The following is a 12,484-nucleotide window of genomic DNA, read 5'->3' on the forward strand; positions in this document are numbered from 1 at the left end:
CCAAGACAGTAGGGCTGGGATAATAGATTAGGCCTACTCCAGTAAGGTCCATATGGTATATAAAAGTTCCACATCTTTTACAGTGCATGCCATCTAACTAAACCACCCCCTGCCTCTGCTCAACATTGTATTAGTCTCAATTTCTCACATCTACAACTTTCTCAAACCTGCAACTGCCGAACCCTGTTCTTCACTCAGTAGATTTTTAGGTCTTAAGTCATAGAAAAAATTAAGATCATCGTTCTTCCTGGCTCAATATACAGAGGAAAGATGTTAGACATTTCCTTGATTCTGCTATACTCATCCCATATCATGATAATTGCTAAATAAATACTTTCATACCGAGAACATATTTATATTTTTTTAGTTTATGGTTTTTTCTATTGATAAAAGTAACTTTGTATTTGTAGAAAATTAGATAGTATTAATAAGTACCAAAAAGAAAAGAAAATTTGCTTGTAATTTTATGAGCAAACAATGCCACTGTTTAACATTTTACTTAAAAGGAAATATATACACACATATATATTTTATTAGTTATATTTAAGTATCCTTTTCCCACTCTAGAACTGTATGTTGGCATTTATAAATATGTAAACATACTCCTCTTTGCATCTTTGATAGTTAAGTTCACAGTAGTAAGTATAATTATTTAGTAGAATTATTTACTAAAATTGTTTTTAATTGAGAGAATTAAAATTGATTTTTTGCTGAAAGTATGTAGAACTTTTCTAAAAATACTGATACTTTGGGGAGATTTTGAGGTAGAAGTTTAAAAATAAGTGGTGTATAATTAATGTAAATAAATGTCATGTTTTGCTTTTAAATATAGTTTTCTGGTGAATTTGGAGTGAAAGAAGAAACAAATATCATTAAGTTGCTTGAAAAACAATACCAAGAACAGTTAGAAGAAGAAGTAGCTAAGGTAAGCTTATAGCTTATCCGGAAGATTATCTTAGTTTATATTCCCTTTGAGCCTTCAAAAATAGCATGGATTTTATTGATGGTATGTACTTTATTTTTATAAGTTTCATATATAGTTCATCTTTAAGTGGTTGGATAATGATATCAATTATAGTTGCCTTTAAACAAAATATCTTGTGAACTTTTATTTGAGAAGAGCATTCTTCTTGATGTAGACTAGTAATTAGAAGCTTTTCAGAATGCCAAAACAAGTCTATATATTTGTTGCCTTGTGAAGGAGTTTGGTCTTCCTTAAAAGTTGGGAAGAAGATAGGAAAAGAAAGAGAAAGTGGTTGGTCCTCTGTGTATATTATCTGTATCTATTTCCAATCAGAAAAGCTTTGTTAGGTAATGACCACAGATACTAAGGGAGGATTATCAGTGAGTATTAATTAGCTCCTGGCTAAGTGAAGGAGTTTATCAATGTGAGTTTTGCTCATCTCTGTATGCTTATCTGCTGTGTCCAGAGTCATTCTTTTAATATTAGCCATATAACCTAGTGTAACATTATGGTTCTATTTGTTTTGTCTTTGTATTCCTTTTCAAAATGTGTATACCTGGTTGGCTTTTAATATTGGAACTGGCCAGGTACGGTGGCTCATGCCTGTAATCCCACCACTTTGGGAGGCCAAGGTGGGCAGTTCACCTGAAGTCGGGAGTTTAAGACCAGCCTGACCAACATGGAGAAACCCCAGCTCTACTAAAAATACAAAATTAGCCAGGTGTGGTGGCTCATGTCTGTAATCCCAGCTATTCAGGAGGCTGAGGCAGGAGAATCACTTGAACCTGGAAGGCAGAGGTTGTGGTTAGCTGAGGTCATGCCATTGCACTCCAGCCTGGCCAACAAGAGCGAAATTCCATCTCAAAAAAAAAAAAAAAAAATATATATATATATATATATATATATATATACACACACACACACACACACATACACACACACACACAGGAACTATTGAATTATGAGTTTGTTTTTTTTAAATAATATTTCAACTGTCTTAATATAACAATCCCAGTGGAATATGTGGATTTTAAAGGGGTGGGATTGATTGGTAGGATATGAAGGAAATATATTAGGAAAATCATAAATTAGATGAGGAAGTCAAGACCCAAGGAAATATATGGGCCATAAGGACTTGTTCACTTATGACTAAAGTGAAAAGTGAAACACTTTTTTTTTTTATAGCTTTCAATGTCTAGTTCTTGGAGGAATGCAAGTTTTCTCTTGCATGTAGCTCTTATACAAATTTATCAGATGGAATGGTGTATCAGGGTATAGTAATTAACGTGAGGTTTGGTATTGGATATACCATATTTTAAATTCTTGTTCTTTTGGTTTACTAGATTTGTGACTTTAGGAAAGTTACTTGTGAATCTCAGCATTTTATATGTTGAAAGAGGAAATTGGAATAGTAGTAATTTTTATAAGGATATAATGAGCTAATGCCTATAGAGCAGTTAGCAAATGAGTTGATACATAGTAAAGACTCATAAATATTATCTTAAAAGTAGTCTTATTACTGTGATAATGGTGGTAATATGAAGATGTTTTATAAAGCATTACTCACTCAAGCTGATAGCAAAGCACCAAAGTACCGGTCAGTGGAGACTCTTCTAAATGCAGCCAAGATACTGTGATTCAAGAGACTACATTTGATGGCCCAGCTTGGTCCTAGAATAATACAGATTGTCGACATTAGTCACCAGTACCGATGGGATTATGCTGTACTCTGTACCCCTCAGATATGATAGAAGAAGATTGAAAACCATTTTTCTTTTTTCTTTTTTTTTTTTTGAGACAGGGTCTGGCTCTGTCGCCCAGGCTGGAGTGCAGTGGTGCAATCTCTGCTCACTGCAACCTCCAACTCCTGGGCTCAAGCCATCCTCCCACCTAAGCCTTCCAAGTAGCTGGTACTACAGGTGTGCACCACCACCCCAACTAATTTTTTTGTATTTTTTTTATAGAGATAGGATTTTGCCATGTTGGCCAGGCTGGTCTTGAACTCCTGATCTCAAGCAGTCTACTCGTCTTGGCCTACCAAAGTGCTGGAATGGCAGGCGTGAGCCACCATGCCTGGCTGAGAATCATTTTTCTAAAAGCACAAGGCTATATAGAAGAAGCCCAGTAAGAGTAGTGATTCCCAGTATATATCACATTAGAGTCCTCCTGTGATTTGAGCACATACTACTGAAATTACATATTCATTTACATTTCACTGTTAGGCAGTGTTCTGGGTGCTGAGGTATGACAGAGAATAAAAGAGGATGAAATCTTTGCTTCCGTAGACCTTACATTCTAGTTGGTGCAGATAGACAGCATACAGACAATGGTAAGTACTATAAAGGAAGAAAAAAAAATGGGACTAGGAAAATCCATGGGGAGTGAGATGGTGTTATTTTATATAGGGTTGTCATGGAAGGCCTGACTTTATGAAGTGACATTAGAGGAAAATCCTAAAGGAAGTGAGGGAGTGAATCAGGAAGATAACAGGTTGAGGACCTTTTAAAGAAATATGAAAAGGAAAGTCAAGAGAGACAAGACAAAAAGAAAGATCAAAAATTACTCTAACAGGTGTCTTTAAGACATGGTCAGGAGACTTGACTAGAGTTTGTGAAGGTTGCTTGCCCAGCTGCTACCTCTGCTGAGTTGGAGGATAGTTCAGTTTAATCCTGCAACTCCCACATTCATGGTGAAATATTGTGAAATCCTGGCACAGATTTGTCTTTTCTGCAGATGTACAGGAGGAGAATTTTCCTTTTCCTGGATACAGGAGGAAGAAATACAAGGAAAGAGGGCAAGGGCTCACACTTAAGGGAAATATATTACTCTAGGTTATTTGACCTGAGCAACTTGAAGAATGGAGTTGGTATTTGCTTAGAGTTCTTTAGTAGGATGGAAAAGACTGCAAAGGAGTAGTTTTGAAGAGGAATGAGGAGACTCAGAATTCAGCTTTTGACTCATTAAATGCAAAAATATTTACTAAATGTCCAAATATAAATGTTGAGGAACAGCCAAGGAAATGTTAAGTAAGGTCAGTGTTTGGGATATATAAATCTAGATTTTAGGAAATAAGATAAAACTAGAAATATAAATTTGGGAGTTAGCATATAGTGCAGTGTTTTTTAAACTGTGAGTTGTAACTCATTTTTAAGGCATGAAATCCATTTAGGGGGTTGGGTGTAGGATTTTAATATTAAGGGAAAGTTTTAATTATATAGACACGTATGTACCTGTGTATGCTTTGGGTCATAATATAACATGTGGTTTTGTTGTTTTATGTGTGTGTATGTTTGCCATGGATTGCAGTGAAAAAATTTGAAAAACTAATATAGGGAATAAGTGTAGATAGAGAAGATATCTGGGAACTGACCTGAAGCATGCCAGTGTTTAGAGACCAGATAAATAAGGAAAAACAAAGGAGATGGAGAAGGAGCAGTAAGTTAGATATGGGAAGAACAAAAGAATGGGCATTGCAGAAACCAGATTACTGCTGCAAATTAATCATTTGATTTTACAAGATGAAATCATTGGTGACTTTCACGAGAACACATTTGATGGCATGGTGGAGACAAACTGATTAGACTGGGTTTGAGAGAGAATGAAGGAGAAGAATGAGAAGATGAACTATATTGAGGAGTTTTACTTAAAAGGGGAGCAGAGAAATAGAGTGGTAAAGAGTGATGTAGGGGGTCAAGTGGTGAGTTTTTCTTGTTGCTGTTTTGTTTTTATTTAAGATAATAGGTATTACATCTACTTTTGTGCTCATGGAAATGATTGAAGAGAGAGGGAGGGAAATAGCTGATTTAGGGTACAGAGGAGCAGTTGCTGGAGTAATGGTCTTGATTAGATGAGAGGGGATTCCATACCCTGGATGGTTGCCATTAGATAGGAGCATGGCAGTTTAATCTATAATAACAGGAAGGAAGGCAAAGAATATTTGGTTTGTTATTCAGGTATCTTTTGAGATGTAGTATTCAGAGCCTGTGAAAGTTCTCTTCTAGTAATTGCTTACATTTTCTCACTAAAACAAGAAGCAAGGTCAACACCTGAGAGAGACAAAGAAAGAGAAGATGTTGGAAGTTTAAGAGGAGGGAAAAGTTCTGTCTAGGGGAAGGAATCAGAAATGGAGTAAACTAGGGAAATTGAGTTAAATTGCCTGATTCCACCAAGGGCCCATTTTAAAGGTAGTGGTTATGAATTTAAAATGAGACCAATCAGGTTGGTTGGATTTTTTAGACAGTATAGCGAAGGGAAAGGAAAGAGTAACAGGGTAGTTAAGTCTGTTTTTTTTTAAGTTTCCAAACCAGAATCCTGTTTTGTTTTTTTTTTGAGACGGAGTCTCACACTGTCACCCAGGCTGTAGTGCAATGGCACGATCTCCGCTCACTGCAACCTCTCCCTCCCAGGTTTATGTGATTCTCTTTCCTCAGCCTCCCAAGTAGCTGGGATTATAGGCACACACCACCACACCTGGCTAAGTTTTGTATTTTCAGTAGAGATGGGGTTTCACTATGTTGGCCAGACTGGTCTTGAACTCCTGACCTCGAGATCCACCCACCTCGGCCTCCCAAAGTGCTTGGTTTACAGGTGTGAGCCACTGCACCTGGCCCCAAACCAGAATTCTTATGTCTGTCATTTCTTTCTAATCTGAATGCATATACAAAAGAAAGTGATCTTTATGATACCAGTTTTTCAGAATTTCAACAGCTTCCTTTGTGTTTTTTGTTGTTCTTTGTTTGTAATCATCTCTGCTGAGGTATAATTTACATAATATGAAATTCACCAATTATAACTGCAAAATTTGGTGAGTTTTAGCAAGTGTTAAAAATTGGGAAACTAATACCACAATCAAGGTATAAAACATTTCAGTCATCCCTAGAAGTTTTCTCATGCCCTCTGGGAGACAACCCCCTCCCTTTATACGTTGCTAGATTCTGTTTGCTAATATTGTGGCAAAGATATTTATGTCTGTGTTCATGAGAAATATTATTTCAAGTTTGGTTTTCTTGTAATGTCTTGGTTTTCATATCAGAATAATGCTGGCCTCCATACAATGTTGAAATATATTGCCTCTTCTATTTTCTGGAGTAATTTACATAGAATTGGTATTATTTCATCCTTAAATATATTTTAGATATGCCGGTGAATGCAACTGGGCCTGGAGTTTTCTTTGTTGAACTATGTGTGTTTTTTTTTTTTTTTTTTTTTTTTTATATTATACTTTAAGTTCTAGGGTACATGTGCATGACGTTTATATCATGTATAACTCCCCAATGCAATCCCTCCTCCTCCCCCCTCCCCATGATAGGCCCCAGTGTGTGATGTTCCCCTCCCGAGTCCAAGTGATCTCATTGTTCAGTTCCCATCTATGAGTGAGAACATGCGGTGTTTGGTTTTCCTCTTCTTGTGATAGTTTGCTAAGAATGATGGTTTCCAGCTGCGTCCATGTCCCTACAAAGGACGCAAAATCATCCTTTTTGATGGCTGCATAGTATTCCATGGTGTATATGTGCCACATTTTCTTAATCCAGTCTGTCACAGATGGACATTTGGGTTGATTCCAAGTCTTTGCTATTGTGAATAGTGCCGCAATAAACATACGTGTGCATGTGTCTTTGTAGTAGAGTAATTTATAATCCTTTGGGTATATACCCAGTAGTGGGATGGCTGGGTCATATGGTACATCTAGTTCTAGATCCTTGAGGAATCGCCATACTGTTTTCCATAATGGTTGAACTAGTTTACAATCCCACCAACAGTGTAAAAGTGTTCCTATTCTCCACATCCTCTCCAACACCTGTTGTTTCCTGACTTCTTAATGATTGCCATTCTAACTGGTGTGAGATGGTATCTCATTGTGGTTTTGATTTGCATTTCTCTGATGGCGAGTGATGATGAGCATTTTTCATGTGTCTGTTGGCTGTATGGATGTCTTCTTTTGAGAAATGTCTGTTCATATCCTTTCCCCACTTTTGATAGGGTTGTTTTTTTTTTTCTTGTATATTTGCTTGAGTTCTTTGTAGATTCTGGATATTAGCCCTTTGTCAGATGAGTAGGTTGCAAAAATTTTTTCCCATTCTGTAGGTTGCCTGTTCACTCTGATGGTAGTTTCTTTAGCTGTGCAAAAGCTCTTTAGTTTAATTAGATCCCATGTGTCAATTTTTGCTTTTGCTGCCGTTGCTTTTGGTGTTTTAGACATGAAGTCCTTGCCCATGCCTATGTCCTGAATGGTACTACCCAGATTTCTTCTAGGGTTTTATGGTATTAGGTCTAACATTTAAGTCTCTAATCCATCTTGAATTAATTTTCGTATAAGGGGTAAGGAAAGGATCCAGTTTCAGCTTTCTACTTATGGCTAGCCAATTTTCCCAGCACCATTTATTAAATAGGGAATCCTTTCCCCATTTCTTGTTTCTCTCAGGTTTGTCAAAGATCAGATGGCTGTAGATGTGTGGTATTATTTCTGAGGACTCTGTTCTGTTCCATTGGTCTATATCTCTGTTGTGGTACCAGTACCATGCTGTTTTGGTTACTGTAGCCTTGTAGTATAGTTTGAAGTCAGGTAGCGTGACGCCTCCAGCTTTGTCCTTTTGACTTAGGATTGTCTTGGCAATGCGGGCTCTTTTTGGTTCCATATGAACTTTAAAGCCGTTTTTTCCAATTCTGTGAAGAAAGTCATTGGTAGCTTGATGGGGATGGCATTGAATCTATAAATAACCTTGGGCAGTATGGCCATTTTCACGATATTGATTCTTCCTATCCATGAGCATGGTATGTTCTTCCATTTGTTTGTGTCCTCTTTGATTTCACTGAGCAGTGGTTTGTAGTTCTCCTTGAAGAGGTCCTTTACATCCCTTGTAAGCTGGATTCCTAGGTATTTTATTCTCTTTGAAGCAATTGTGAATGGAAGTTCATTCCTGATTTGGCTCTCTGCTTGTCTGTTACTGGTGTATAAGAATGCTTGGGATTTTTGCACATTAATTTTGTATCCTGAGACTTTGCTGAAGTTGCTTATCAGCTTAAGGAGATTTTGGGCTGAGACAATGGGGTTTTCTAAATATACAATCATGTCATCTGCAAACAGGGACAATTTGACTTCTTCTTTTCCTAACTGGATACCCTTGATTTCTTTCTCTTGCCTGATTGCCCTAGCCAGAACTTCCAACACTATGTTGAATAGGAGTGGTGAGAGAGGGCATCCCTGTCTTGTGCCAGTTTTCAAAGGGAATTTTTCCAGTTTTTGCCCATTCAGTATGATATTAGCTGTGGGTTTGTCATAAATAGCTCTTATTATTTTGAGGTACGTTCCATCAATACCAAATTTATTGAGCGTTTTTAGCATAAAGGGCTGTTGAATTTTGTCAAAGGCCTTTTCTGCATCTATTGAGATAACTATGTGGTTCTTGTCTTTGGTTCTGTTTATATGCTGGATTATGTTTATTGATTTGCGAATGTTGAACCAGCCTTGCATCCCAGGGATGAAGCCCACTTGATCATGGTGGATAAGCTTTTTGATGTGCTGCTGAATCCGGTTTGCCAGTATTTTATTGAGGATTTTTGCATCGATGTTCATCAGGGATATTGGTCTAAAATTCTCTTTTTTGTTGTGTCTCTGCCAGGCTTTGGTATCAGGATGATGTTGGCCTCCTAAAAAGAGTTAGGGAGGATTCCCTCTTTTTCTATTGATTGAAATAGTTTCAGAAGGAATGGTACCAGCTCCTCCTTGTACCTCTGGTAGAATTCAGCTGTGAATCCATCTGGTCCTGGACTTTTTTTGGTGGGTAGGCTATTAATTGTTGCCTCAATTTCAGAGCCTGCTATTGGTCTATTCAGGGATTCAACTTCTTCCTGGTTTAGTCTTGGGAGAGTGTAAGTGTCCAGGAAATTATCCATTTCTTCTAGATTTTCTAGTTGATTTGCGTAGAGGCATTTATAGTATTCTCTGATGGTTGTTTGTATTTCTGTGGGGTCGGTGGTGATATCCCCTTTATCATTTTTTATTGCGTCTATTTGATTCCTCTCTCTTTTCTTCTTTAGTAGTCTAGCTAGTGGTCTGTCTATTTTGTTGATCTTTTCAAAAAACCAACTCCTGGATTCATTGATTTTTTGGAGGGTTTTTTGTGTCTCTATCTCCTTCAGTTCTGCTCTGATCTTAGTTATTTCTTGCCTTCTGCTAGCTTTTGAATGTGTTTGCTCTTGCCTCTCTAATTGTGATGTTAGAGGTCAATTTTAGTGCCTATAAATTTCCCTCTACACACTGCTTTAAATGTGTCCCAGAGATTCTGGTATGTTGTATCTTTGTTCTCATTGGTTTCAAAGAACATCTTTATTTCTGCTTTCATTTCGTTATGTACCCAGTAGTCATTCAGGAGCAGGTTGTTCAGTTTCCATGTAGTTGAGCGGTTTTGATTGAGTTTCTTAGTCCTGAGTTCTAGTTTGATTGCACTGTGGTCTGAGAGACAGTTTGTTATAATTTCTGTTCTTGTACATTTGCTGAGGAGTGCTTTACTTCCAATTATGTGGTCAATTTTGGAATAAGTGCGATGTGGTGCTGAGAAGAATGTATATTCTGTTGATTGGGGTGGAGAGTTCTATAGATGTCTATTAGGTCCGCTTGGTGCAGAGATGAGTTCAATTCCTGGATATCCTTGTGAACTTTCTGTCTCGTTGATCTGTCTAATGTTGACAGTGGGGTGTTGAAGTCTCCCATTATTATTGTATGGGAGTCTAAGTCTCTTTGTAGGTCTCTAAGGACTTGCTTTATGAATCTGGGTGCTCCTGTATTGGTGCATATATATTTAGGATAGTTAGCTCTTCCTGTTGAATTGATCCCTTTACCATGATGTAATGGCCTTCTTTGTCTCTTTTGATCTTTGATGGTTTAAAGTCTGTTTTATCAGAGACTAGGATTGCAACCCCTGCTTTTTTTTGTTCTCCATTTGCTTGGTAGATCTTCCTCCATCCCTTTATTTTGAGCCTATGTATGTCTCTGCATGTGAGATGGGTCTCCTGAATACAGCAGACTGATGGGTCTTGACTCTTTATCCAGTTTGCCAGTCTGTGTCTTTTAATTGGAGCATTTAGTCCATTTACATTTAAGGTTAATATTGTTATGTGTGAACTTGATCCTGTCATTATGATATTAACTGGTTATTTTGCTCGTTAGTTGATGCAGTTTCTTCCTAGCCTCGATGGTCTTTACATTTTGGCATGTTTTTGCAATGGCTGGTACCGGTTGTTCCTTTCCATGTTTAGGGCTTCCTTCAGGGTCTCTTGTAAGGCAGGCCTGGTGGTGACAAAATCTCTAAGCATTTGCTTATCTGTAAAGGATTTTATTTCTCCTTCACTGATGAAGCTTAGTTTGGCTGGATATGAAATCTCGGTTTTAAAATTCTTTTCTTTAAGAACGTTGAATATTGGCCCCCACTCTCTTCTGGCTTGTAGAGTTTCTGCCCAGAGGTCTGCTGTTATTCTGATGGGCTTCCCTTTGTGGGTAACCGACCTTTCTCTCTGGCTGCCCTTAAGATTTTTTCCTTCATTTCAACTTTGGTGAATCTGGCAATTATGTGTCTTGGGGTTGCTCTTCTGGAGGAGTATCTTTGTGGCGTTCCCTGTTTCCTGAATTTGAATGTTGGCCTGCCCTACTAGGTTGGGGAAGTTCTCCTGGATGATATCCTGAAGAGTGTTTTCCAACTTGGTTCCATTTCCCCCTCACTTTCAGGCACCCCAATCAGACGTAGATTGGTCTTTTACATAATCCCATACTTCTTGCAGGCTTTGTTCATTTCTTTTTCTTCTTTTTTCTTTTGGTTTCTCTTCTCGCTTCATTTCATTCATTTGATCCTCAATCGCTGATACTCTTTCTTCCAGTTGATCGAGTCGGTTACTGAAGCTTGTGCATTTGTCACGTATTTCTCGTGTCATGGTTTTCATCTCTGTCATTTCGTTTATGAGCTTCTCTGCATTAATTAGTCTAGCTGTCAATTCTTCCACTTTTTTTTCAAGATTTTTAGTTTCTTTGCGCTGGGTACGTAATTCCTCCTTTAGCTCTGAGAGGTTTGATGGACTGAAGCCTTCTTCTCTCATCTCGTCAAAGTCATTCTCTGACCAGCTTTGATCCGTTGCTGGCGATGGGCTGCGCTCCTTTGCAGGGGGAGATGCGCTCTTATTTTTGAATTTCCAGCTTTTCTGCCCTGCTTCTTCCCCTCTTTGTGGTTTTATCTGTCTCTGGACTTTGATGATGGTGACGTACTGATGGGGTTTTGGTATAGGTGTCCTTCCTGTTTGATAGTTTTCCGTCTGACAGTCAGAAGGACTGTCTGTTGGTCTGTTGGAAATTGCTTGAGGTCCACTCCAGACCCTGTTTGCCTGGGTATCAGCAGCAGAGGTTGCCAAAGATAGAATATTGCTGAACAGCGAGTGTACTGTCTGATTCTTTCTTTGGAAGTTTCCTCTCAGGGGTGACGCCACCCTGTGAGGTGTGGGGTGTCAGACTGCCCCTAGTGGGGGATTTCTCCCAGCTAGGCTACTCAGGGGTCAGGGACCCACCTGAGCAGGCAGTCTGTCCGTTCTCAGATCTCAACCTCCGCGTTAGGAGATCCACGGCTCTCCCCAAAGCTGTCAGACAGAGTCGTTCGCGTCTGCACCGCCCCTGCTCTTTCCCCTAATGGACTGCAGCTGTGCGCTGTCCGCAGAGGTAGAGTCTACAGAGACAGGCAGGCTTCCTTGAGCTGCTGTGAGCTCCACCCAGTTCCAGCTTCCCAGCGGCTTTGTTTACCTACTTAAGCCTCAGCAATGGTGGGCACCCCTCCCCCAGCCTCCTGCTGCCTTGCGGATAGATCGCCGCAGACGGCTGTGTTAGCAGTGAGGGAGGCTCCCTGGGTGTGGGACCCTCCGGCCAGGTGTGGGATATATTCTCCTGGTGTGCCTGTTTCCTTAAAGCGCAGTATTGGGGTGGGAGTTACCCGATTTTCCAGGTGTTGTGTGTCTCAGTTCCCCTGGCTAGGAAAAGGGATTCCCTTCCCCCTTGCGCTTCCAGGTGAGGCGATGCCTCGCCCTGCTTCAGCTCACGCTGGTCAGGCTGCAGCAGCTGACCAGCACCGATTGTCCGGCACTCCTAGAGAGATGACCCCAGTACCTCAGTTGAAAATGCAGAAATCACCGGTCTTCTGTGTCGCTCGCGCTGGGAGTTGGAGACTGGAGCTGTTCCTATTCGGCCATCTTGCTCCGCTCCCACTCCTGAACTATGTGTTTTAGCTATGAATCCAGTTTATCTAATAGATTTAGTTTTATGTTATCTATTTATTTTTGAATGAGTGTTGGTAGTTTGTATAACTCAAAGAATTGGTCCGTTTCCTTTAAGCTGTTGAATTTATATAGGTAAAGTTGTATTGTAGTATTCTTTTTTTTTTTTTTTTTTTTTTGAGATGGAGTTTCGCTCTTGTCGCCCAGGCTGGAGTGCAGTAGCATAATCTCGGCTCACTACAACCTCTGCCTCTGGATTCAAGTGATTCTCCTGCC

The 12,484-nt window shown here is 39.3% G+C and overlaps 1 protein-coding gene across 6 annotated transcripts in view; it reads left to right on the forward strand.

Annotated features, from left to right (window-relative positions):
• AKAP9 (A-kinase anchoring protein 9) overlaps window positions 1-12,484 on the forward strand; it is a 182,048-nt gene that overhangs the window by 91,387 nt on the left and 78,177 nt on the right. For all 6 annotated transcript variants that reach the window (XM_033194791.1, XM_033194793.1, XM_033194796.1 and 3 more), the window contains one exon: window positions 833-925. In XM_033194791.1, coding sequence (XP_033050682.1) covers window positions 833-925 — 93 coding nt within the window. The remainder of the gene's footprint in view (window positions 1-832; window positions 926-12,484) is intronic.

This window comes from Trachypithecus francoisi, unplaced genomic scaffold, assembly GCF_009764315.1.
Source record: "Trachypithecus francoisi isolate TF-2019V2 unplaced genomic scaffold, Tfra_2.0 Lachesis_group4, whole genome shotgun sequence".
Taxonomy (NCBI): Eukaryota; Metazoa; Chordata; class Mammalia; order Primates; family Cercopithecidae; genus Trachypithecus; species Trachypithecus francoisi.